The sequence below is a fragment of the Tachysurus fulvidraco genome, chromosome 23, assembly GCF_022655615.1.
Source record: "Tachysurus fulvidraco isolate hzauxx_2018 chromosome 23, HZAU_PFXX_2.0, whole genome shotgun sequence".
Lineage (NCBI taxonomy): Eukaryota > Metazoa > Chordata > Actinopteri > Siluriformes > Bagridae > Tachysurus > Tachysurus fulvidraco.
In genome coordinates, this window is record NC_062540.1 from 19,676,124 (window position 1) to 19,701,716 (window position 25,593).

Sequence of the window (25,593 nt, forward strand, 5' to 3'; positions counted from 1 at the left end):
GCGGACTAAACCCTGTGCATTATAGATAAGATACTGGTTATGGAAATAACGGTTTTGGAGATACGAGGATTTTGCCCGACAGCAACGATATGCTGCATCTCCATCACTGGGTATTTGTAGGCTTCGGCATAGAGGAGTTGGTGTTGAATCTACTGTATAATGATTGAATCTCTGATAATAAGTTAATTTATGAGTTGCTCAGGAGCCAATTGTCTGTGTATGACTATAGAAAGGACATTATTTATAATTACATGCTACGGTCTTTATAATAATTTATAATCACTCTCTCTAGTGTCACCTAAACGAAGCTGAGGTTTCCTTAAAGTGTAATTCCTGTCAACGTTTCTGCCTCATTCCATCTCAGAAAGATTTTCCTTGTCACAGTCGCCTCAAGCTTGCTCGTTAGTTTTAAATAGGACTAAATACAAATAAACCTAAACATATTTTATGTTCTGTAAAGCTGCTTTGAGACAATGTTCGTTGTTAAAAGCGCTATGCCAATAAAATTGAGTTGAATTGAATTAATGACGTTTCATGAAAAAATGTGTTTAATGGTGTTGGATGGTAAATGTTAGTGTTTAATTGTGTTGGGTGGTAAATGTTGGTGTTTAAAGGTGGGGTCTCTGTTGTTTGAGAAATGTTTCAGAAAACTGAGTTGTTGACAAACAAAGCAAAAATCAAAACAAACGTGGAGCCAATGAGCAGAAAGAGGCGTGTCTTGTCAATATGCAGCAGAGAGAGTGTTCAGTGCACATGTGTGACATTAGCAGAAAGGGGCGTGTCTTGTCAATATGCAGCAGAGAGAGTGTTCAGTGCACATGTGTGACATTAGCAGAAAGGGGCGTGTCTTGTCAATATGGGCGGAGAGAGTGTTCAGTGCGCATGTGTGACATTAGCAGAAAGCGGTTTTAACATTGACATGGAGGATAAAAACAAAGAAAGAAAGAGAAGAAAGACTTACGATAAGGCAAGAAGTAGGACGTGTTAATATAGGATCAGCTTTCCGGCGCTGGAGAGAACTGAAGGAGCAGGAAGTTGGCCACATATTCACAGGTTGGAGTTTCCCGAGTCAATAACTCCTGAGCTAAACGCTGTTACTACACAAATAACACCTCTTTTCTATCGTAGTAATGTAGAGAGGCAGCTACAACCGCGTTTTGTGTAGTAACAGCGTTTAGCTCAGGAGTTATCGACTCGGGAAACTCCGACCTGTGAACATGTAGACGACTTTACTTAAGACGCCGAGGCGCTTTTTTCCTTCTCGATAGGTGAGTAACGTTGGTTTTGCTTTGTTACACAGAACTAATATATGCCTTTGTCCTTTACATCATTATGCTTGTGTGGCATTTTTACTTGTTTGTTTATATGCAATCGTATTGTTCTTCCCTTCAGCTATGATAAAGGCACATTTCTTTCCATTATTTCCCTTGGTTACATATGTATGTGTGGGCGGAGCTATCGATACAGGGGTGGGACCCATTTGGGTTAGGGGCGTGTTTGTTTTGGTGATTTCAAATGTCAACATTAGCTTTCAAAAATCGGAGACCCCACCTAAAATGGTGTTGGATGGTAAATGTTGGTGTTTAATGGTGTTGGATGGTAAATGTTGGTGTTTAATGATGTTGGATGGTGTTGGATAGTAAATGTTGGTGTTTGATGGTGTTGGATGGTAAATGTTAGTGTTTAATGGTGTTGGATGGTAAATGTTAGTGTTTAATGGTGTTGGATGGTAAATGTTAGTGTTTGATGGATATTGGTGCATTCTTGCCATTTAATAGTATTGGTTTTGACGGTTGTATGTTGGACAATACTGGTGTTTAGTGGAGCTTGGTGTGTGATTGTGAATGTTGGGTTTGGTACACCTTCTTAAACTGCTTCTTTTGAAAACTGTAAAAACAGCTATAAAAATAGAAAGAATTAAATAGAGAAAAATTAGAAAAACCCATACCGAGTTGTTGCTAACAGTACGCAAAACTAGAAAACTCCTGCACCTTTAACATGTAACACGTAACATCTGATGGACACTAGGAATGTTTTCACACGCTTATTTTACACACTTCATATAAACAGATACCGAATGTATTCGTTAGTCGGTTTTCACCTGTCTGATATATACCTTATCTCTGTACAGAGATAGAAGCTCTGAATCCCTGTGAGAAATGAAGAGGAGGTAGGTGAAAGAAAGTAGCCGGGAATATTTAACTGTTAAACAGACAGACAGTGAGAGTGGATTCCGATCTCAATCTGCATAAGAAGATGGAAGCTATAATATTTTTGGACAAACCGATTCTCTCATTGATCAGGACGACAGAACGGTGCAGCATTCGCGATCCTGTTCATTCGATCAGTTTGCCGTATGGTCAACATGGCAGCGTATCGTTACTGCTGGTAGTTTCCATACTGACCCTGCAAAGAAAAAAAAATATGTGTGAAATAAAAAAAATTTGAAGTATTAAGACAACAAACACTTCCTTAAGTGAAAAAGCCACAATTTTGTACACATGGCTTTTAAATAATGTTCCCAGACAATTATAGTCAATTCCTATATCCTGGCTTTCTAGCTGAGTTTCCTGTATTTCTAGCACATACAGTAGTCTCCTATTTTCCTTTCTCATGCTATCCTTAACTTCTCGTGCTATCCTTAACTTCAGTTTTAATTGTTGTCTGGTGTCTAACACAGATAGTCTATTTGGAATTATAATGATGTATTATTGGGGTACCCAATAATATCCTGCCTCGATGCCTGATGACGCCTGAGATATGAATGAATGAATGAACTCTATCTGTAGGTACTCTGACCCAACATTTTGTTGCAAATACTCAGCAATTACATAGGAATATATCTGACTCTCGAAGGTTCCAGACTTTATTTGTGTATAAGTAAGTACTGTGTGCATGTTCTACCTGTTCGTAAGTGTAGGATCTCTGTGTTTGAGGGCCAGGTGTAGACTGTGTGGAGCGATATGAGGAATACTGCTGACTCTGACCCTGCTGATACTGCGAGTACTGAGATGGAGCTCCCTGTCCTGGACCTGAAAAAGAAGTAGAAAACTGTATGTGTGTCTAAGCGTAAAAGTGTGTACCACATAATAAATGCCCTACTGTTAATTGTATCGTGTGTATTTCCTCTGGGGCTACATGACCTCTGGGCTTCTCCAACACGATTCCCCAACAAACTCCTACATTCTTTACCAAGCAACAACATATAATCACCAAATCCAGGCATCGACGTTCTCCAAAACATCGTTTTCTCCCAAACACTAATGTACTTCACCCAACACCAATATTTTCCAAACATCATCATACTTTACAAAAACCCAAAACAATTAATGACACTATCAAAATCCACTCTTCTCTAACAAATCCAAAAATCCCACTCAACATTCTCCAACAACATGCAAGGTTCTTCTAGGGTTTTTTTTTACACCTGATCACTTTTTTTACACACGTTTTCTGTGATCCGATAGCTATCCGAGGGTAAAAAGACCAGGTCTAAATGGCCTCTGAAATGGTTGCGAGACTGATATAAATCCGATGGTACAAACCCCTTCAGGAGGTGGTCTGGGATGCGTTTCAGATGAAACTGGACAGGTGTAAATGCATGTGGTTGTTCAAGCCACATACGTCAGCGCTATACTCCTCCCAAACGGAAGTACGTCACTCGCAGGTGACTCGCGAGTCGTGCATCGCGCCAGAAACAAACATGTTTTCCCACCAGCGCTGGCTCCGATCTTTCACCCAGGCATCTCGTTGGGTCTTAAAACGCACTGCTGCCGCCAGCGAAAATGCAGCAAACAGTAAATGCTGTTTTTTGTAGCAACCGCAGACACCAAAGTGTGTTCCGTTTCAATTACCCCAGAAATGAGGTGAAATATATTTCCATTTTGGGCGGGAGTAGAAAGATCGGATCGATATCCGATTCGCCGAGACACATTTATGTTTCTACCTAACATTCGCAAAAACAGAATGAGTAAAAAAAAAAACAAGTATTGGTAAGAAAACACCAACATAATTCACCAAAAACAGACATTCGTCAATATTATTAATAAAATTCTTATTCTCAACCAAACTTCTTCATCAAACAACAACATACTCCAAAAAACATGATGATTTTTGACCAATCACCAAAATTCAGACTCCCACAAAACACAAGATTCTCCAACAAACATCAACATTCACCAAACACTAACACCGTCAAACAAATTCCTATATAACCGACCAAACACCAAAACATAAAGACATTATCTTTCAAAAACTACATATATAAGACCAGATATCATTTTTACCTTCTTCATACTTAATTCTGACAGTAAAATAAGTGTTTCAGGTTTTGAATGTGTTTGTGCTCTTACCGTAACCCTGTCCTTGGTTGCTGTATCCCGGCTGTGATTGGTACTGCTGTTGGTTGAATGTCTGCTGCTGACCTGAGCTCTGCTGATATTGTGACTGCTGTTGGCTATACTGCGAGTTTCCTACAACGACGACAACAAATATATGATATTTTCGTAACGTTCGTGCAAAGTGTCACAATGTGAGACAATCACGTTATGTTCTTCTACCCACCGCCTTCATAATAGTGCTGCGATGAGTCTTCAAATGATCTCTCATAACCCTGCTCTCCGTAAGAAGACTGCTGATATGAGTACTCACTGTGACCTATAGAGGGCGAGATATATTTTATAAGTACTATTTGCTTGCATATAAGAAGCACTCACTCACTCATTTTCTACCGCTTATCCGAACTACCTCGGGTCACTGGGAGCCCGTGCCTATCTCGGGCGTCATCGGGCATCGAGGCAGGATACACCCTGGACGGAGTGCCAACCCATCACAGGGCACACACACACTCTCATTCATTCACACACTACGGACAATTTTCCAGAGATGCCAATCAACCTACCATGCATGTCTTTGGTCCGGGGGAGGAAACCGGAGTACCTGGAGGAAACCCCCGAGGCACGGGGAGAACATGCAAACTCCACACACACGAGGCGGAGGCGGGAATCGAACCCCCAACCCTGGAGGTGTGAGGCAAACGTGCTAACCACCGTGCCCCGTTATAAGAAACACTGAACGCTGAATTTTATCAAGTGTTAAATATGCCTTGGTCAATAGTTAGCATGAATGATCTATATAGGGGTGCAATTATTTCCAGGAATTTCAGAACAGCGTAACAGATATTTCATCATCGGGTAGGCGTGGCCTATTTGATAATCTAACCCTAACCCTAACCGTAGTTTTTGGTTGTTTATTTGTTTTCTAAAATAAATCTACCTGTATGACCGTTTTGTCCTTCGTAGCTATGCTCTTTTTTTTTTGAAAGAGGGCGTTTTTCCAAGACCTCCGGAAACACGCCCACTTTACGTCGTGGTAACGAAACCCATGGAATTTTGTGAATGCCTATCTATATATTAGCCATCATCAAACATTCCCCCCGATGCAATTACACCATAGTAGCCTAACAACCGATAGCTTGCAGGGAAAGCATTTTATTTATGCAATAAAGTTCACCTAACCTGAGCTAGCTGGCTATAAAACGCACAAAAGCTAGCTGAGATGCAAATATTCAATAACTGGAACAAAAAGCACAGCTGGAGTGGTAATCTATCTATAATAACTATAATCTGTTTTTAATAACTGTGCTTCTGTATCTCGGTAAGACTTGATTCGAATTGAAGCAATTGACCATTATTGCGCTTCGTACAGCTATCGTGATCGTTTCCTTCTCTATTTTTCCGCCATTGATTCATTCCCCGATACTGAAACACAGCATGTACACTTCTTTTCCAGTCAAATAACAAGCAAAAAAAAAAAAAATGAAAATGTACCAGATCTGAAATTTCAGCACACCGAATGCACTCACAATAAAATTCTGTTCTGAGACAAAATACATTTACGATCAGAAAAACATTTTTCACCTTGGAATATTAAAGAACTGCAAATAAGTGAAAAATGTGAAGAGGAAAAAAAAATAGTTAAGAAAAAATGTAAGCAAAGCAGAAGGTGAAGGTGTGGTAGATGATTTAGGAAGGTTAGGGTTAGATAAACTGCTTGTAGGAATGTTTGTGAGGGTCCGTGTGATTACCGTCAGGGTAATACTGCTGATTTATAGGCTCGCCGGAGCTCGGAGTGTGTCCGTACTGCTCTCCGTAGAACTCCTCCTGACCCATGTACTGCGATCCTGAAACACAGGGTGACACCATGGTTGGTTAATCAGATCTGATCTGATCAAACAGCCTCCAGAGGGGCGAATAAGTGTATGAATGAATAGATTATTATTGACTATAGTGTGCATATATATGCAGGGCTCAGGCTGTAATAATCTCTCTGTAAGTGAAGATTTATGTGTAGAACAACAAGTCAGCTTAGACGAAGTTTGTCTCTAATTTTGAACATACTGTAGTAAAAAATAAATAAAAAAAAATTAAAGAAGCAAAATGGTCATAAAAATAGAATTAGCAAAATCTGTATGTTCGAGAAAAGAGGTGCAAAAGTAATTAAAAAGGTGACGGTGTTAAAAAGGGAAAAGAGATAGTGTGCAGAAACTCCAGGTATTATTTCCTTTTAAATCTCAGAGAACCTTTATTAAAAAAAAAAAAAAAAAAAAAAAGACCGCACTAGAAACCCAAGCACAATAAATTGAGCAAAGAGACTTCATTCTTAACTCCATCATTCTTACTTTGTGGCTGGAAAACCATCATCTAAAACTAAAGCTTACACGTCAGATGTCATCTACTGTACACCAGGGTGTTTTTGGTTCTAAACAGAAAGCTTTAGCACCATACAAGATTCTGCACTATTAGGTCAATTTAATACAGTTTGTGATACCTGCTTTGTACGATAAGTCTTATTTCTTTGAAGCACATGTTCAGATGACAAGCTGATGGATTTAAAGTGAATCTTTGGGTTTTGAAAGCTGTGGAATCCGTGCAAGCTTGAGTGTATGCTATGGTTATAAGAAAAAAGGGGGAATCGTCTACATATAGACATCGTCTACATACAGACTTTGTTAATCAGGCATCGCGTTAGATCTGGCAGGCCACGTCGTCAAGCGTGCATCAGCTGTTGATCAGCTGTCCACGACGCGCACCAATCCGGTTACGACATCCATATTACCCGACCATTTAAATTCCCATTTGTAGAGCCGTTCTAGCGCTTTGCTGCTGCCGTGATCTAAACTCCCTCCTCCAACCCCAACTCCACCATGCCGGAACCTGTGTTCGCTGTACCAGTTTACGTCATAAATCTCCACACATTTCTCTCTCTCTCTCTCTCTCTCGAATTATTTAATTATCTATCTATCCATTCATGTATTACTTTCCAAAAACGTGTAAGCGAGCATACTGTATCAATACTACGCATGCTTAGTGGTTCTGTTATACAGGGGGGTCTATTGTATTTTCTAGTCGCTGCTCTCCCCACTCTGTCCATGCATGCGTACGGCGGGCGTGTGGATTCTTGCCCAGAAGAGAACCATACCGCTAACGCTAACTGTATGCATATCATCTAATAAATTCCCTTGTGACAAAGTGGTCCTGACAGAACTGAGTTACTGACAGTATCATTCCTTGGGATTCTCGCGTATGTGCTTCAGATAAACACATTTCTTACTTGAACACAGAATTTTCTATTGGATATAAAGATGGAGATAAAACTTGGTAAATGTCCAAGTTCCTTTTGTCCAAGTAAGACCCATATAATAGCAGGTCTTTTAGAATCCCATATCTCCATGTACTGCCATAGGCCTTTTCTAATTAAACAAATACAGCAACTACAGGATCTTTTTTTGATAAAATCATCTTGAAATTCTAATCTTATGAGATGATCAAGAGTGCTTTTCCCTCGTCTAAACCCACACTAGTATTTACCGATTTTTTTTTTTTTGAAAGACAATTGCTTCTTTCCAGGACTCTGGAATGTCCCCCGATTTTCAGATTATGTAAAAGATTTACAGTAGAATCCTTACTACATCATCAGGTAAGTGCTTCAAAAACTGGTAGTGGATTTGGCCGGGTCAAACTGCAGTTTGGTTGCTAGACCAACAAAGGCTGGTTATATGGTTCGGTGTTTTCTGAGCCAAATGAGATTTTCTCCTTTTCTTGTTTTGCTTGTAATTTTCTTTCCAGTCTATGTTGAATTTCTCATAACATAGTGTTTGGAAGATACACCAGTTGGCTTTTTACACTTGCCACCTTGGTGAATTCTGTTGAATGTCATCTTCGATAGATGTTAGAATCAGTGGATAATGTTCACTCCCACAGGAAAACTTCCATACTTGCCATGAAAAATCTAATATTACTTCAGGCTTGCATAGGATTAGGTCAATGGCAGAATACTTTCCATGTCCTGGATGAATGTACGTGTTGGAGCCACCATTTATCAGGCACAAATCATTATTATTTATAAACTCTTCTATTCTTCTGCCGTTGGTGTTTGTGTCATTCCCCCCCACCCCATGTATTATGACTACTAATATCACCCATCAACATTTATGGTGATGGTAGTTGTTCTACCATTGTGTTCAATTCTTGCGTTGTCACTGATGTAGAGTATCAGGAGGTAGACAGATAGAACACAATGTTATGGTTTTATGGAGGGTTAGTCGAGGCCTAATGGTTAGGGAGTCTGACTCCTAACCCTAAGGTTGTGGTTTCGAGTCTCGGGCCGGCAATACCACGACTGAGGTGCCCTTGTGCAAGGAACCGACCCCCCTCCCAACTGCTCCCCGGGTGTGTGTGTGTTCACTGCTGTGTGTGTGCACTTTGGATGGGTTAAACGCAGAGAACCAATTCTGAGTACGGGTCACCGTATGTCACGCCACTTTAGTCGTAGTTTGTACTGGATGTGGTAAGGTGTTGGTGTAAGCTTGATGGACGTAGGAATCGAACTCACAACCTTCCGATCGGTAGCCTAGTGGTTAAGGTGTTGGGCTACCAATTGGAATGTTGTGAGTTCGATTCCTACATCCACCGAGCTGCCACTGCTGGGCCCCTGAGCAAGGCCCTTAACCCTCAATTGCTCAGTTGTATAAAAAGAAGATAAAAAATGTAAGTCGCTCTGGATAAATGCTGTAAATGTAAATGTAAATGTAGTCGTGCGACTACCACTAGCGGGTTTGTGTTAATCTTTATAGGGCTATTGGTTATATGAATTAGTCTTTAGTCTCTCAGGTTATGAATCCTCACAGATTGTCCTAAAACTTGCATATTGCCTTGCATAAATTTCCTTATGCAATCTAGTCAAACCAATTCCACTAGAACATAGGAATTATACCACACTTACCTTGCTGAGCAGGACGATAGAGAGGCCTCTGTGAGACCATACTGTTGCCTTGATTACTTTGTCCCATCATGCCCATGGACTGCTGCCCCTGATACTGCTGACCTCCAGAAGAGGAGTAATGAGGTCCTGAACTTTGTTGATGCATCATAGAGACTGAAGAAAATCACACGTTACCGTAACACCGATTGCATCTAAATACAATCTGAAGTCATAAAAACATCATGGAGGTCAAGGAGAAGCATCAGAAACAGCCAGAGAAAACAAAAACCAGTAAAGGGAAGAACTTGGAAAAGTGGAAAAACTTGGAAAAGGTGAAATAAATAGCAGAAGCCAAGCTAGGGTAAGTGGTTGCATGGGGAGAAAATATCGCTTAAGCTTGTTAGAGAGGGGTTAAATGTTGTTAAAGGAGGAGGGTAAATAATCAGCGTGATGAACTGAATGTGTTTGTCTTTGGCTGTCTTTTGCCTCTTATTTAAGCACAGGAGATTTGGAACCCTGATACAACAAAATGATATATGGTATATTAAATATCAAGCAAACCTGAAAAAAAAAAACCCTGTCCCAATGTGCACAAACTATTGTTCTAAAGCAAAAGGCTTGATTTACATTTCTGGCTAACGGCTGCTAGCTTGCTAATTTACACGACAGCTTAGCAGTGTATGTGCTAATTGCCCCAATTACATTTAGCAAATTAACAGAGTTAGCTATGTTTGGTAGGTTAGCGTTTGTTTGTGTTTTAGGACTTGCTTGCTCGTTTCTTTTCATCTGGGAGTTTAGCTTTAATTTGCTAGTTTACATTCACTTAGTAGGTTAGCTTTGTCTGCTAGATTAGCTACATTTATTGCCCAGAATTAAAAAACAAAAAAACAAAAAAAAACAAAAAAAAAACAACAAGATTTTTCTTGTCAGAAGTTGATTCTATTCTTCTCTACTTTCTAATTTCTAAAGATGTACACGAGCTTCCACCTTTGTTGCGTATGTATACATGTAGTTAAAAGCAATAATATAATTCGATAAAATAATATTCATTCATTCATTCATTTTCTACCGCTTATCCGAACTACTTGGGTCACGGGGAGCCTGTGCCTATCTCAGGCGTCATCGGGCATCGAGGCAGGATACACCCTGGACGGAGTGCCAACCCATCACAGGGCACACACACACTCTCATTCACACACACACATACACACTACAGACAATTTTCCAGAGATGCCAATCAACCTACCATGCATGTCTTTGGACCGGGGGAGGAAACCGGAGTACCCGGAGGAAGCCCCCGAGGCACGGGGAGAACATGCGAACTCCACACACACAAGGCGGAGGCGGGAATCGAACCTCCAACCCTGGAGGTGTGAGACGAACGTGCTAACCCCTAAGCCACCGTACCCCCCCCCCCTCCACAAAATAATAATTCAAGCTTTACTGTTTTTGCTACTGCACATGCCGCTTTATTCCTTGAAGTTATAATTAATGTTGTGAAACATTTCTGAAACAAGTGAGTTCCTTTTATTACTTTAGCAGCCAAAACACCATGTAATTTTTTCCCATCTGTTGAAGTTAACATGTGAACAAAATCTAACTTGTCATGCTCCAGAGAAACCATAAATTAGTGTCTGTCCTGAATACATTCCTCCGTCCAAAAGCTTGCTCTGATAATCATTTGTACGTGTTCACTGGTGCAAACAAGCATCTGGTTCTAAAATAAACTAAAATAAAAAATCTTTGTTCGTTTCTCTACCGTCCAATCGGTCGTCTGGTTGAGACTGACATGGAGAGCGCTCTCTGGGCTCACCTTGGCTGGACTGTATGTTGAGGTTGGTGCGGGAGGACGGGTACAGTGCTGTGCCCTGTGACGATAAAGATGAGGGCACTGAATGAGTGAAGCTCGACCCGGAGCTCATGGACGAGGTGGAAGTGCCGGACTGCTGCTGCTGCATGGGGGTGTGACTCGGGCCTGATAACAGACACTCACAGTCAAATGTGCAGTCAGGCTCAATGGCACGAGATACACACACGTTCAGTTCATCAACAGAAAAGGATTGAAAAAAAGAAGGAAAGGAATTATATAATAGTTGGGAATCAAAGTGACTGAAGCTGATGATAAAGTGTGAAGCTTAAAGATGTTCCTTAAATGATTCATTTAATCGAGGTGCGTTACTCTTTTCATTTCATATCACCTAGAAGAAAGCAAGGAACGGAAAAACATACGGTGATTCAAAATGGGTTAAAGAGAAAGTTAGTATGGAGAGAAGGAAGGAAGGAAGGAAGGAAGGAAGGAAGGAAGGAACAAAAAACAAGGTAATAGAGAAATTTATAGAATAAAGAATGAATCTACAATTAAATCTATTCTGTATATACTGATGTTTTGATTTTGTATATTATGTTTTACACATTTATATTATTATTATCATATATTAGTATCTATTATTTTATTTATTTTAGTCTAGAGAAAAGCAGCGCAGAGCTTAGACAGAAAGCATCGGCAGTCGTGCGGTTAGAGAATAAGTGCAGGAGAAGAGCTGTGTGCAGGTTCAGAGAGACTCACCATTACTCATCTGACTCTGCATTAGTGAGGAAGAAGGCATGCTGTCATTAAGGTTACTCTGAGAGTGTAGAGATCCTCCTGCACTGCTCCCTCCCATCCCACCTCCGCCCATGCCCATCCCGGGGTTCGGAGGCTGAGAGAGAGAGAGAGAGAGAGAGAGAGAGAGAGAGAGAGAGAGAGAGAGAGAGAGAGAGCAAGAGCAAGAGAGAGTGAGAGAGACAGAGAGAGAGAGAGCAAGAGAGAGAGATAAAGAGAGAGCGAGAGAGCAAGAAAGACAGAGAGAGATAGAGAGAGAGTGAGAGAGAAAGAGAGAGCAAGAGAGACAGAAGGAGGAGAAGAAGGGGGGAGGAATGAAAGAAGGAAGAGAAGGACAAAAAAAGAAAGAGCTTTGGAAAGAATGAAGACAGACAGACAGACAGACAGAGATAGATAGATAGATAGATAGATAGATAGATAGATAGATAGATAGATAGATAGATAGATAGATAGATAGATAGATAGATAGATAGATAGATAGATTACCGCAGGTAAGAGGGACTGCATGTTTTGGTTGGAGTCTGCGATTGTGGCCAAGTAAACCAGGTTTCTGTGTAAAATCTGCTGATACCTAAATTAAACACATAATTATAAAAATTATTTTGATTATTAGTAGTAGTAATAATAACATTAATAATGAACATCAATAAGTGGCTACATTCACTAGATTAGGTAGTGAGAGCACAAGAGACTGTTCAAGTGATCACTTGAACGATTGAAGGGACGAGTAACATCATTGGTGTGGCTGATGACAGACCCTGCCCACAATTTAGCCCCGCCCACACTGCACTGAGAGCTAAGTAGTTCATTCATTCATTCATTCATCTTCTACCGCTTATCCGAACTTCTCGGGTCACGGGGAGCCTGTGCCTATCTCAGGCGTCATCGGGCATCGAGGCAGGATACACCCTGGACGGAGTGCCAACCCATCACAGGGCACACACACACACACTCTCATTCACTCACACTCACACACTACGGACAATTTTCCAGAGATGCCAATCAACCTACCATGCATGTCTTTGAACCAGGGGAGGAAACCGGAGTACCTGGAGGAAACCCCCGTGCAATGCAAACTCCACACACGAGAGGCGGAGGCGGGATTCGAACCCCCGACCCTGGATGTGTGAGGCAAACGTACTAACCACTAAGCCACCGTGCCCCCGCTAAGAAGTTGATTAATGTGGACGATGTTAATCAGACAGTACAGTTGATTAAAGCTGCATTCATAACCATAAGACAGTTCACCCTCAACTGCTCTGCGCATCACGTTTTTAATAAATAAAGCGAATCCTTACTGTGTGCACTCTGCCGTCTTTCCTTTGCTCTGATAGTCCATAATGCACTGAATCAGATAGTGGTTTTCATCCAGCATCTTGTGGGAAAGAGAAAAACACACATTTAAACTGATAGGTTTAATCTAAATCATTATAATTCAAGGAAAAAAAGGAAATAATTCAGAACATTTATAGGAGCTGCTTAGCAAAAAAAAAAAGAAAAAAAAAAAGAAACCAAATGTGGATTAAGAGGCATAACATGTTCGGAGCTGTGTCTTTACTTCTGTAGTGGAGCTACTAGGATGGTATCGATAAGAGGTGTTAAACGTCTGTCACCAACTACTTCAAGTATGTCACAAACTTTATTAAAATGATGAACACATTTCACAGTGTGGCTGAACACTGCAGTGTGTCAGGAGGCGGTGATCTTCTGTGCAGTTTGGTACCAAATCTGTCCACTGGGTCTCACCCACGGATGATTGAAATGCTAGAAGAGGTACCATTAAAGTTCCACTTTGTGTTTGTAAATAACTCCCTTCATATTTACGTTCTTATTTATTTATTTTCTTCATGATTGAGATCGTGTTGCTCCATGGTGAATCAAAATCAAAGTGAATTAATATTGTTATTATTATTATTATTATTATTATTATTATTATTATTATCATCATTTTCCCATGATAACACATCCAGAAGTGTTTTATTCCTCATTTACAACAGAACTTCAATTTATTTTCATTTTAATTTCAGTTAATAACATATAAAATCCCTGCAACGTTAACGTAAACTCAGCCGTCCCTCCTCTCCGTTATAAAATCCTGGCACTGGAGACTATAAATGATAAATAAACAGAAATCATACAGAAAAACTGTACCATCAACCATTATATTAAAAAATATTCTTTAATTAAGTTAATACAGAAAATAAAAGGATGTGACTTGAGTATTCTGTCACAGCACTGTGGCTTAATGAGATGAATAAAACATGCACATGATTATGCTTTCTTTTTTTTTTTAAAGGAAAATTCGTCCTTTACTTTTTTTGGTATTTACTCTTGTCTAATCGAATATATTGTGCGTTAGGTACATTTCACTTCTGCTTGCATGTTTACTTCAAAAAAAAAAGATCTATAAAAGTGCATCACTGTGGCCTTATGTCACCTTTTCGATTGGAAATAATCGGTGGGGGAAAAAAAAAAACAGGTAATGCATCCGAAGACAAAAAGCCTGTCTTCCATTAAAGTGACAGTGGAATGACAGCGACACATCCATCACCTTCCAGTGCAAACAAAGGTGTGGAGAGAGGATAAGTGTGTGTGTGTGTATGTATGTATGTGTGTGTGTGTGTGTGTGTGTGTGTGTGTGTGTGTGTGTGTGTGTGTGTGTGTGTGTGTTCACCAACTCCAAGGTTTTATCCATTAATATATTGGTATTACCTTTTGGATTATTATAAAATCAATGCTAAAAGATTATATAATAATAATAATAATAATAATAATAATAATAATAATAATAATAATAATAATGCTCATTCCTGCATTTACACTATAATATTTAATATGTAAATAATGTTATTGTTATTATTACACGGTTCTACAAAAGCAATCTGAAAGACACCTGAATGAGGTCTGATTATTGTGTTGAGGTTTAACATAAAGTGTAAACACAAACCTCTGCTTTAGATCAATGTGGACCAGCTTCACTTCTACACCAATAAACATGAAGTGATCATAATAATAATAATAATAATAATAATAATAATAATAATAATAATAATAATAATAATACAACGCTTTTCGTCGCCCAACAACAACAACAACGTATAGTTACCTTCTGTATCGTCTGTTGGGTCACTTCACCTTTTCCTCTCGGTCGTGTTGATGAAAAAGCGACTGACATTTCTTTTAATCGCAGGAACAAAAAATCTGAATATGAGAATGATTTTATTCAAATATTTATTCTCTGGCTTTCATGCGCCTGTTACATAGACAGGTCGGTTGTAATAATTATAAAGAAAATAGGGGTGTCTGTAAAAGGAAATGGATCTTTATCAGAATAAAAAAAAACTTTTCTGGAAATAAACAAAAAACCTGATCATCTACAAATGAAAATAAAAATAGTGAGAACGGCGATGACGGTGCTGGAGGTGGAGATGCTGAAACCCCACCGTGGTCTACATGGAGGAAACACCTGCTTTTGGTTTGCTCCATCCAGCTCTCCTCAGTGAGCGGCTCGCTCTACGCTCACACTACGGCTCATTCACCGACGTCATTACGCACCTTTCTGTACGTAAAACGGGTTGTACGCTGCGGAACCACGTAAACAAAGGCGACCTGTGTTTTTCTGAGTCAGAGCTCAGGATGGCCACGCCCACGGCGGATCAGCTCTGTTCTGATAGGTTAATGGTGCTTAGCGTTAGGATTATATTATATTATATTATATTATATTATATTATATTATATTATATTATATTATATTATATTATATTATATTATATTATATTATATTAAGATATTTATACTATAATAACAGTAATAATTATAATAACAACAATGATGATGATAATAATAATAACGATAATAATAATAATAATAATAACATATAACAATAAAAATAACAGTAATAATAATAAGTAAAAAGGGTATTCGTGAGATCAATATCAACAACAATATTAATAATATTACTACTACTGTTACTACTAGAACTAATTAGGCCTATTATAGTTATTACTTTTTTATTTTGTTGTTTTATAACTTTGGTTTGTTTGTTTGTTTGTTTGTTTGTTTGTTTGTTTGTTTCTACATCAAACACACAGTTCCATGGAATAGAAATGACGGTATACTGGATAATCATGTGACTTTCTCTAGTGTTGTGGTGTTGTTTCTTATTGCATCTGAGATGCAATATTTATTGAGATCATCTAATGACGGCGCAGTTGATAGTCTGTCTTTATCCAATAAGAAAGCTTTAAGGTGAGGCCAATGACCAATTAAAGCTTTCAGCGCAATTACGCATTAGAGTCGCACGGAGGCGCTGTTCAAATCTATTCTACACTTCAAGGAGCTTACTTTCACTTTTACTTTGAAGAACAGAAGCGCAAATCAGCCACAAACTGGTGTAAATAAATCAAGATTTAGACCTGTGTATGAATAATGAGCTACGACAGAGCGATTACTGTGTTTTCTCCTGATGGACACCTGTTCCAGGTGGAATATGCTCAAGAGGCAGTGAAGAAGGGTTCAACTGCAGTGAGTACAGCACACAATGAGACAAACACAGGACAAAGTGCAGCAATCAGCCTCAATTTAAATTTAAATCAACTACTATAACATGATGCTCAATATAGTGTATTATACAGGGCATTAGAGCTTATATGAGCCTGAAGTCAGCACACTTCACTCTACAGCAACCTTTTTTGCCCTTATGTTTGCCAAGTCATGTCAGATACAGTGAGTTGTGTAGATAAAGATCAGTGTAAGAGCAGACTACACAGACATGTGCCTCTGCCAGCTCATGTGTGTGTGTGTGTGTGTGTGTGTGTGTGTGTGTGTGTGTGTCTATATATATATATATATATATATATATATATATATATATATATATATATATATATATATATATGTCAAGACTAAAGCTCTGTCATTAATTTATCCATTAATGACCCTTTGAATAAAGGAAACCATTCAATATCTATCTATCTATCTATCTATCTATCTATCTATCTATCTATCTATCTATCTATCTATCTGTCTATCTGTCTGTCTGTCTGTCTGTCTGTCTGTCTGTCTGTCTGTCTGTCTGTCTGTCTGTCTGTCAGCAGAAAAATCACAGTATAGAGCCCAAGCAAAAGCTCCAAAAGAACATATTTTAATTTCTTGTACAGCGCCTCCTAGCTTTATGTGCATCTGGTTATAAATGCATTGCACTTGCAGGTGGGGGTGAGAGGCAAAAACGTCGTTGTGCTCGGAGTTGAGAAGAAATCGGCGGCCATGCTTCAGGATGACAGGACAGTGCGGAAAATCTGCTCTCTGGATGACAACATCTTCCTGGCGTTTGCTGGTTAGCAAACCTCATGGGTTATCATTTGTACAACTTCCATGTTAACCTCTGTTAAATTTAATAGCATGTTAGATGAATAACTGATAAATGTTAAATGTTAACTGATCATTTATGTATTATCTGAATACATAACGGGGGCATGGTGGCTTAGTGGTTAGCATGTTCGCTTCACACCTCCAGGGTTGGGGGTTCGATTCCCACCTCCGCCTTGTATGTGTGGTGTTTGCATGTTCTCCCCGTGCCTCGGGGGTTTCCTCCGGGTACTCCGGTTTCCTCCCCCGGTCCAAAGACATGCATGGTAGGTTGATTGGCATCTCTGGAAAATTGTCCGTAGTGTGTGAGTGTGTGAGTGAATGAGAGTGTGTGTGTGTGTGTGTGTGCCCTGTGATGGGTTGGCACTCCGTCCAGGGTGTATCCTGCCTCGATGCCCGATGACGCCTGAGATAGGCACAGGCTCCCCGTGACCCGAGAAGTTCGGATAAGCGGTAGAAAATAAATGAATGAATGAATACATAACATTTGTATACTTTAGATTGAATGAAAAACGTCTAGAAAAGTTAAACCCATTATTCATTCAAATCATTAATTATCTATTTTTATTTTATATCCATCAAATTAACTGCAGCGTCCAGTCGCCTATAACGGAATTAAAGTTGTAGAAAAAAAAAGTTGTAGACTACCTAAAGCAAAGCTAACGTTATACAATAAAGATAAAAAAAACAAAGGACAACAAAGCTTAAGGAACCGATGATGGTTAATTAACTTAGAATAGCAACGAAAATAAGTGATCTCTAAACTTATTTCAAGTTTGTTCTAAGAAAAATTGTATATTTCAAATTTTAAACATGTTTAAGTCAATTTTATATTGTCTAGACCAGGGGTCGGCAACCCGCGTCTCCGTAGCCGCAAATATCTCTTTCATCCCTCTACTGCGGCTCCCTGTAGATTTGGAAAATAAATATTTCATTAAATTTTTTTATTTTAGTTTAGTTTTTTAAAAACTGTATTTCTAAATTCAAAGATTAGGATGCTCTTGTAACATTAAAATAAACCGTGTTTAATTTGTTTGTCGCTCAAAATCTGCGTCATAAATCCGACACAGAAGCAGACGCATTTTAGGTTCGCTGCAGCCGGCAAGTTAAAATTTTGATGTCATGAATACAAAGTGGACTCGATTAGACATTGAACCTTTTATTTGAAAGTAACCTCCGACCCGGCGTCTTTTTTGTTAAGGTTAGTTCAAACTGTTCAAAATATTTTTGTTTGCTTGCAGAAATAAAATTTGGTTTACTCGGTAGCTGGTCATCGATTTCATAAATGCAACACACTACAGTTTTTTCTCTACTTTCCATAAAGGTAAAAAAAACGATATATATACTGTACAGTTATCTTCAATGTAGATGTCAAAAGGGTTTTGTGGCTCCCTGTGGATTTTTTTCTGTGGGAAACGGGTCCAAATGGCTCTTTGAGTGTTTAAGGTTGCCGACCCCTGGTCTAGACATTTTTCCTGGTTCATCTGATCTGCAGGCCTGACCGCAGATGCGAGGATCCTGATTAACAGAGCTCGGGTGGAGTGTCAAAGCCACAGACTGACTGTAGAGGATCCGGCCACTGTGGAGTACATCACCCGCTACATCGCCAACATGAAACAGGTAACACCTCGAGCTTTACATATACAATCTTGAAACATTAGTACAGGGAGTTCACGTCATCTATGTATTCGATGCAGCGTTACACGCAGAGTAACGGACGAAGACCATTTGGGATCTCTTCCCTCATCATGGGCTTTGATTTTGATGGTACTCCCAATCTCTATCAGACTGATCCTTCTGGAACATACCATGCCTGGAAGGTAGGAAAAGTGACTTCCGTCCTCTTGCTACAAAAACACTGACCTACATCTCCTTACAGAAATCATAAAATAAATAAGACGGCTATTTTTTAAAAAGCGAGCAAATTGTCTTTGACTTGCTCCATAAAGCTAGAATGAGCAGATCTACTTTAAACAGCATTGCAACATTTATTCCTTCAAGTTGTTTTACTGTATGGCTCACTGAACAGGTTTTTTCCCTGACTCCCTGAAAGTCAGTAAGGGTGGGAAGCAGGGCAGGTTTGGAGGTTAAACTAGGGCTGGGCGATATGGATGAAAACTATCACGATATCAGTGTTTCATATCGGTCGATATCGATAATTATTGATTTTTATGACCCATTTAAAATAAGGACCAGGAGAAAAATATTCCGTTTAAAACATTTTTATTTGAAACTTAACCTTCCTCTGATCAGAATCCCCTCAGTTATTAAGACAGAAATGTCAACAAGCAGGAAAACTCAAATAATTACAATGTAAACATGAATCTAAAGTCACAATAAACACTTAACTATTATCTCTTAACTTTTAAAAGGTACAAAATGAAAGAAAATGTAAGAAATGATTAATAAAGTGGTATAAATTAGTGCAAAGTGTTAAATATAAAAAGAGAAACCTGAGAGTTTAGTGTAAGTTTAGTGCTAGGAAGTTTACTAGCTGTTCACCTTCTGGTTAATAAAGTGTTCAACATAAAACTGAGGTAGACTGAGATACATCTGTAATATAAAACACAAACCTGATACACTACAGTAACATTGTTTGCAATATAAAACCTGCAGAAATATAAAACATAGCTGATTTTTCCTTTTTTATTTACAATTTCCTCGCTCGCTGCGGCTCATTTTCTGCTCATCAGTCGCCGGTTACTGAAGAGGAATCGAGCAGACCAGCACGAGACGACGACATGGCGCAACCAAACGTGATACTGTTACATGATTGGCCGTTACGTTGCTAGGTTACCTGAGAGTGCATGCCTTTGTTAATGCAACCAAACCTGCTTCGCAACCTCCGTTTTCTTCCGCCGAAGAATAAAATCAAAGACACACGATATCAATATAAAACGTTCTATATCGCGATACATATTATCGTTTTATCGCCCAGCCCTAGGTTAAACTAAAACATGAACGATCCAGCTTTACCTTTGTTACAGTGCAACACTGGAGACCCTTTCTAACCCTACTTGAAAAATCCAGAAGCACTGTAATGGAGTTTAAATGATCAACCTTTGACCTTCAGTGAAGCATGCCAATATCTAAAACATTATAGACTATTTTTGGCCTTCACTACATAAATCTGTCACATGCAGGCAAATGCTATCGGGCGATCAGCGAAAACCGTTCGCGAATTCCTGGAGAAGAACTACAAAGAGGAGGAGATGGAGTCAGAGGAATTAGTGCTTAAACTGGCAGTCAAAGCTCTTCTCGAGGTACTGAAAATACTGAGCGTCAAACTGCATAGTGCCGTGTTGGTTATTTAACAAGACGTCAACTCACTATTGTCTTTATAAATGTGTTATAATGTTATGTACTAACCAGTCACCATTTTTGGAATGGATAATGCGCATCATGGTGGGAGGGTTAGGGGGGGGTCAAGTGTGGGATCGAACTTTTTACCAGAATTCTGTCCACCAGATTATAAAGATACTGACAACCAACAGTCCTTAAATTGTTTGACTATAAAAACATTAAATAATTAAAAAAACCATCTTAAAAAAAAAAAAAAAAAAAAAAAAAAAAAAAACTGTTCATTCGCAGGTGGTGCAATCAGGTGGAAAAAATATCGAGTTGGCCAAAATGAAGCACGGCGAACCCATGAAGGTCGGTTAAAAGCAGCGACACTACTGTATGCCACCGATCCTTCCTTCACCACACAACTACATTTTACCCTTAACTCTGCATTTCTGCACTATAGATTTTGGACCCTGATGAAGTCGAGAGGATCGTATCTGAACTGGAGAAAGAAAAGGAGGAAGCGGAGAAGAAAAAGAAATCTGCAGCCACCAAAACATCCTGAACATGAATGTTAAGCAACAATGAATTCATGCATTAAAACTTTGAGGTTTATCAGCCATTTTCCAATTTATTAACAATGGTTCCTTTTTTTGTACAAAGTCCCCAGTTAATTCAAATGCAAAGCAAAAATAAAGGAAACAAAACAAAAAGCCTCTTTAATCAATGTTCGGGGAACAAATGCCAAAGGCTGACATTGATAATCAAATCTACATTCTGCAATTCCGATATTACTTCCATCATAAAGCATAAATAAAAGAGCTTTACTTAGAATCAAATGTCGATAGATCAAATTAATGTGCAGTTCAGTTTGTGCAAACATTTTAGAAACATTTCACTAGTGAAGGCAGCAATAACGAACAAAAAAAAAAAAAGCTGCCTTTGGACAAACAAATAAAAAAATATTTAATTACAGTTTAAGTGCAAGACTCCAACTGAAATTACAAAGTCATTAGAAAGGGAAAACAAAGGGAGGAGAAAATTCTTATTTACAAAACCACTTGGTGGCTATCTGAAGAATCCGTCAAGATCTGCAAGAGAGCAAACGATCAAGTCACACAAAGTGTAAAGAATAAAGAAAGGCAAAGATTTAGAAGCATTTTCATATTCTTACAATTAGAATATACTTAAACAGGATTTAATACCATTTACACAGTCACACTTATTTAAACTTATGGTTATGGAATGTCATTGCAGCTATAAACAATTAAACCCCAGTGACAGATGTAGGAGCAAATATTAAACCATATCTGGGGACCTGATACATTTGGCTTTGCTTAAAAACCTTCACCTCGCCGGTATTCTATAATTGAGCTTCATGAGGGGTTTTTACAATGAAATGTTGATAAGAACCTCATCTTGAATTTCCTGATTTGGCTAAAATAATGCTTTGATGGGAATGAATTCACTTACCTGTCACACTCTACCGCTTCCGACAGCTGGTTGAGCAGAGATGTGCTGAGTCATCCCTCTTCCTCTCCTCCCTCTGAACCCACCACGAAACCCACGGCCTCTCAGGAAGCGACCGGGAACTCCGAACGTCTCCACGTTCAGTTTGCGCTCCTCTGCCCATGTCGTACGCCTGAGTCGAAGGTTAGAGCCAGAGTTAACCGACATAGTGGGACATTTCAGGGTATCACCGTATCTACATACAAAGATGATAAAGGGATCATGCAACACTACCGAGATGAAACCGGCACATTTCAAATGATACGGAGTAAAAACCTGGCATATGAAGACTGGAGAGCTGCGATTAAACAATCCCAGGACATTTCAAAAAAATAAGACCGGGAATGAAAATACAACCAGTTTGAAATACCTTGATTTAAGTTCTGAAGAGATGTTGTCAAAGAAGCATTTGGCCTTGTTGTAGAAGCACTTTGGGCCTAAAGGATCCTCATCTGCAGCTCCCTCACTGTTCTGAGTCTCCACTCCAGAGTCGGACTTCTCTTTCTCCTCTTTACCTGGAGGAAAACAGAACCCCAGAAAAAAAAAAAAAGCATGAAACAGGAGGAAAATCAGATGTTAATTTTGGACCTTCTGATAAACAGCGCTTCGTTAACCTTTGACTTCGGTCTCGTCTTCAGCTTCCTTGATCAGCTCGTCCTTGTTGAACTGCGCGTTAGCCGTTTCAAAATCGAAATCCGACTCGAACTGAAGGGTGGTGGGCTTTGTGTTGGCTACGATAATCTGACCTCGGTTGCGATTCCGGGATCGGCGATTACCTGCAGGGAGACGGGCGTTTAAAATTAAGAGCTAAAAAGTGCAAGAGTACATTCAAATTATTTATTTATTTTTTAAATTAAGCCTTGATGCACAAACCACATTACCATCCATCTTAGCCTTTTTCATAAGGTTGATAATAACAGGTACAGTACCTTGTCTCCTCCTCTGTGGTGGTCTGTTTTCATCATTAGATTGATTTTGCCCTTCTCCTTGCTGAGCATCTATCCACAAAACACACACACATCATTCGGTCACTGATCCTAATCTGCAACACAAAACTGGTTGAGACAAAAAACAAAACAAAACAAAAAAAAAGTATACTTTGTCAAGGTGTGCAAGTCTGAAACCCAGTGAGAAGTGCAGGAGTGTGTGCTTTACTAGTCATGCAAACAAATTTGAGGACTAAAACCAGTATACACGTTATTTTACATTTAGGGCAGTTCACAGATGCCCTTATCCAGAGCAAATTTCATTTTGCATACTTATATATATAAAAATGTAAAAATAGGATTAAGGGCCTTGTTCAGGTGCCCCACTGTGGCAGGTTGGTGGACCTGGCATTGGAACTCCACCTTCTGATTAGAAGACTAACACATCAACCACTAGGCTTCCACAGCCCACATTTTGAAAAAGAATGACCAATGTTCTCTTTAAACCATGCCATTATTAAAGCCTTAACAGTCCTAACATGTGCATGTTATAATTAACCAAAGGCTTCAAATAATTGTTTCCCGCCTCGTCTACACCGCTGTGCAACCAGACGTCCCGTCAGGTGCGAATTGAAAGGCATGACAAAAAGGTCGATATGGAGCGTGTGGGCCACAGCGATTACCACAGATTTCTGGAAGCGTAGATGCAGCCATTTTCCGCACAGAACTACGAACGCATGTGAATCTCAAACGGTAGCTGAAGCATGTTAATTGTCCGTGCAAATCAAGCGTGCACTAATGATGCAGTAACTACAGTAGGCGAGGTTCAAATCCCACAGAGCATTAAATCGTCTTTCAGATAAATCAACACTTTGAAAACCTATGACAACCAAAGCCCAAGATCACTGCCAACATGAGCACAAATGAAATGACCAGAGAAATGAACCACACTTCAGGAAACAGCACGAACTACAGAGGCTCTGACTAGAAGCAGGGGATTTGAACCCGATGTCCAGTTCCAGGTTTGGAAAGCGTTTTTAACAGCGCGCTTACTCGCAGACATGGCACTCCTCTGTGTTTGAGGACTTCCTCTGCCTCGCTGCACCCTGCCACCCTCACGGCCCTGCTGCTGTGACACCAAGCCTTTTTTCGGAGCTGGGTTTTCAGCAGGCACCGTCTGGACAGCCTGCTCCACCATGGGACCTCTTCTTAGAGGGCCATGCAGTCCGGCTCCTGGTGTGGTGTGAAAGAAATAACATGTGCAAACTTGTTCCATGCCCCTTTTAAAAAGGTTAAGCACTTTACAAATGGATAAATGTAACTGCTTATGAATATAAAATGCAATGAGCAAAAAAATGCTAAATAAATAAATAGGTTTCAATATAAATAAAGTTCACTCTCTCACCCAAGCTGAGTGCAGCAGCATATTGCTGATTGAGCAGTGAACTAGCAGCAAGGGGGTTATAAGGTGGCATCATGCTCCTGTAGGGACTGTAACCACCCTGAGGGCCATACGGTAAAGACGAACTACCTACAGATGACTGAAAGACAAGGCAGACATTAGGTTCAGGTTAAAATAAATTAATAAATAAATAAAAGTGTGAAGTCGTACCTGGACGATCGCAGGATCCTGAGGCAGACCGGGGTGTAGCTTCAGTGGCTCACAGACAGTAATGTCTTTGATGTCACTTCCTCTGAAGATGATGTAATCAAAAACCTCATCTCGTGGAGGTACGGGTCGGTCTGTAGGTCGTCCCTCGGTACCAAAGGACCTCACTGATCACAGACAGACAAAACAGATCCGAATCATCAACAAGCCAAAGACTTTCACTTAATAACTTGTTTAAAATTCGATCTGAATGTTATTTGAAGTGATCTTGCTCCAATTTGTGATATGAAGATTTAAATCAAATCGATAAAAACCTTTAATTAACTGAATCAGGCGTTTTAATTCATCAGTTCATTAAGACCACCTGAGGTCACGTGAGCAGATATCCACGTGAACACGTGACCATTGCGTTAATGAACAAAAAAATACAATTAAGAAAGAAAAGAAAAAAAACACATTCATTAAACTGACAGAAAGAATTCAACTGTGGAAAGAAACGACATTAAAGCACATGGAGTAAAACGTTACCTTTAGCCAGAGCCACAGTGGAGTTGTCGGTATCAATAGTGTATAAAATCCCCTCATAGCGGATCTGGGCTTTGGAGATGAGGCTGATTTTACTGCCTATATAAGGAGTTCCGGTGCTCATGTTCAACACCTTACGTGTCGGGACGCGGTCCTTGTTCACAGAAGCCTTTACTACAGAAGCCTTTACTACAGAAGCTAATAATTAACACACAAAAGCCCACGTCACATTTTACTACCACAAACACATGGAGAAGATGCCAGACACACAGCGCCGCCATATTTATAAGGCATGGACCTGACGGTTAAGCCACGCCCCCTCGTTCTGCACACCTGTGCTGCATTGCTGGCTCCAAATATATATTATATTATATTATATTATATTATATTATATTATATTATATTATATTATATTATATTATATTATATTGTAATAAATGTAATAAATGTAATAATAATAATAATAATAATAATAATAATAATAATAATTCACACAGCCTTATTTTATT

General features: G+C 39.4%; 3 protein-coding genes across 5 annotated transcripts; 1 reads left to right on the top strand and 2 right to left on the bottom strand.

The window, feature by feature from the left end:
- Nucleotides 1–1,589: 1,589 nt before the first annotated feature.
- On the bottom strand, nucleotides 1,590–15,421 carry LOC113640012 (SS18L1 subunit of BAF chromatin remodeling complex). Of its 3 annotated transcripts, XM_047806787.1 has the most exons (13): nucleotides 14,970–15,421; nucleotides 13,162–13,238; nucleotides 12,350–12,434; nucleotides 11,828–11,960; nucleotides 11,060–11,236; nucleotides 10,447–10,461; nucleotides 9,709–9,749; nucleotides 9,283–9,436; nucleotides 6,086–6,181; nucleotides 4,564–4,656; nucleotides 4,353–4,472; nucleotides 2,905–3,032; nucleotides 1,590–2,406 (listed from the first exon to the last, which is right to left on the bottom strand). In XM_047806787.1, exons 1-13 carry the CDS (start codon nucleotides 15,036–15,038, stop codon nucleotides 2,380–2,382), a joined length of 1,215 nt encoding a protein of 404 aa, XP_047662743.1. In that variant the 5' UTR covers nucleotides 15,039–15,421; the 3' UTR covers nucleotides 1,590–2,379. The 3 variants fall into 3 exon arrangements, with proteins under 3 accessions (XP_047662743.1, XP_026998135.2, XP_026998136.2); XM_027142334.2 differs by lacking the exons at nucleotides 9,709–9,749; nucleotides 10,447–10,461 and having other exon boundaries at nucleotides 9,283–9,435; nucleotides 11,075–11,236; nucleotides 14,970–15,417; XM_027142335.2 differs by lacking the exons at nucleotides 9,709–9,749; nucleotides 10,447–10,461; nucleotides 11,060–11,236 and having other exon boundaries at nucleotides 9,283–9,435; nucleotides 14,970–15,420.
- A 755-nt stretch (nucleotides 15,422–16,176) lies between these two features.
- LOC113640017 (proteasome 20S subunit alpha 7) lies at nucleotides 16,177–21,228 on the top strand. The gene is made up of 7 exons (XM_027142343.2): nucleotides 16,177–16,387; nucleotides 17,072–17,198; nucleotides 18,726–18,850; nucleotides 18,928–19,050; nucleotides 20,374–20,493; nucleotides 20,822–20,884; nucleotides 20,979–21,228. Exons 1-7 carry the CDS (start codon nucleotides 16,292–16,294, stop codon nucleotides 21,078–21,080), a joined length of 756 nt encoding a protein of 251 aa, XP_026998144.1. The 5' UTR covers nucleotides 16,177–16,291; the 3' UTR covers nucleotides 21,081–21,228.
- lsm14b (LSM family member 14B) lies at nucleotides 21,120–25,350 on the bottom strand. Its single transcript, XM_027142342.2, has 9 exons — nucleotides 25,088–25,350; nucleotides 24,563–24,726; nucleotides 24,356–24,491; nucleotides 24,004–24,183; nucleotides 22,954–23,022; nucleotides 22,639–22,800; nucleotides 22,395–22,539; nucleotides 21,989–22,157; nucleotides 21,120–21,606 (listed from the first exon to the last, which is right to left on the bottom strand). The coding sequence occupies exons 1-8, from the start codon at nucleotides 25,206–25,208 to the stop codon at nucleotides 21,992–21,994; spliced, it is 1,143 nt and encodes a 380-aa protein (XP_026998143.2). The 5' UTR covers nucleotides 25,209–25,350; the 3' UTR covers nucleotides 21,120–21,606; nucleotides 21,989–21,991.
- Nucleotides 25,351–25,593: the final 243 nt, after the last annotated feature.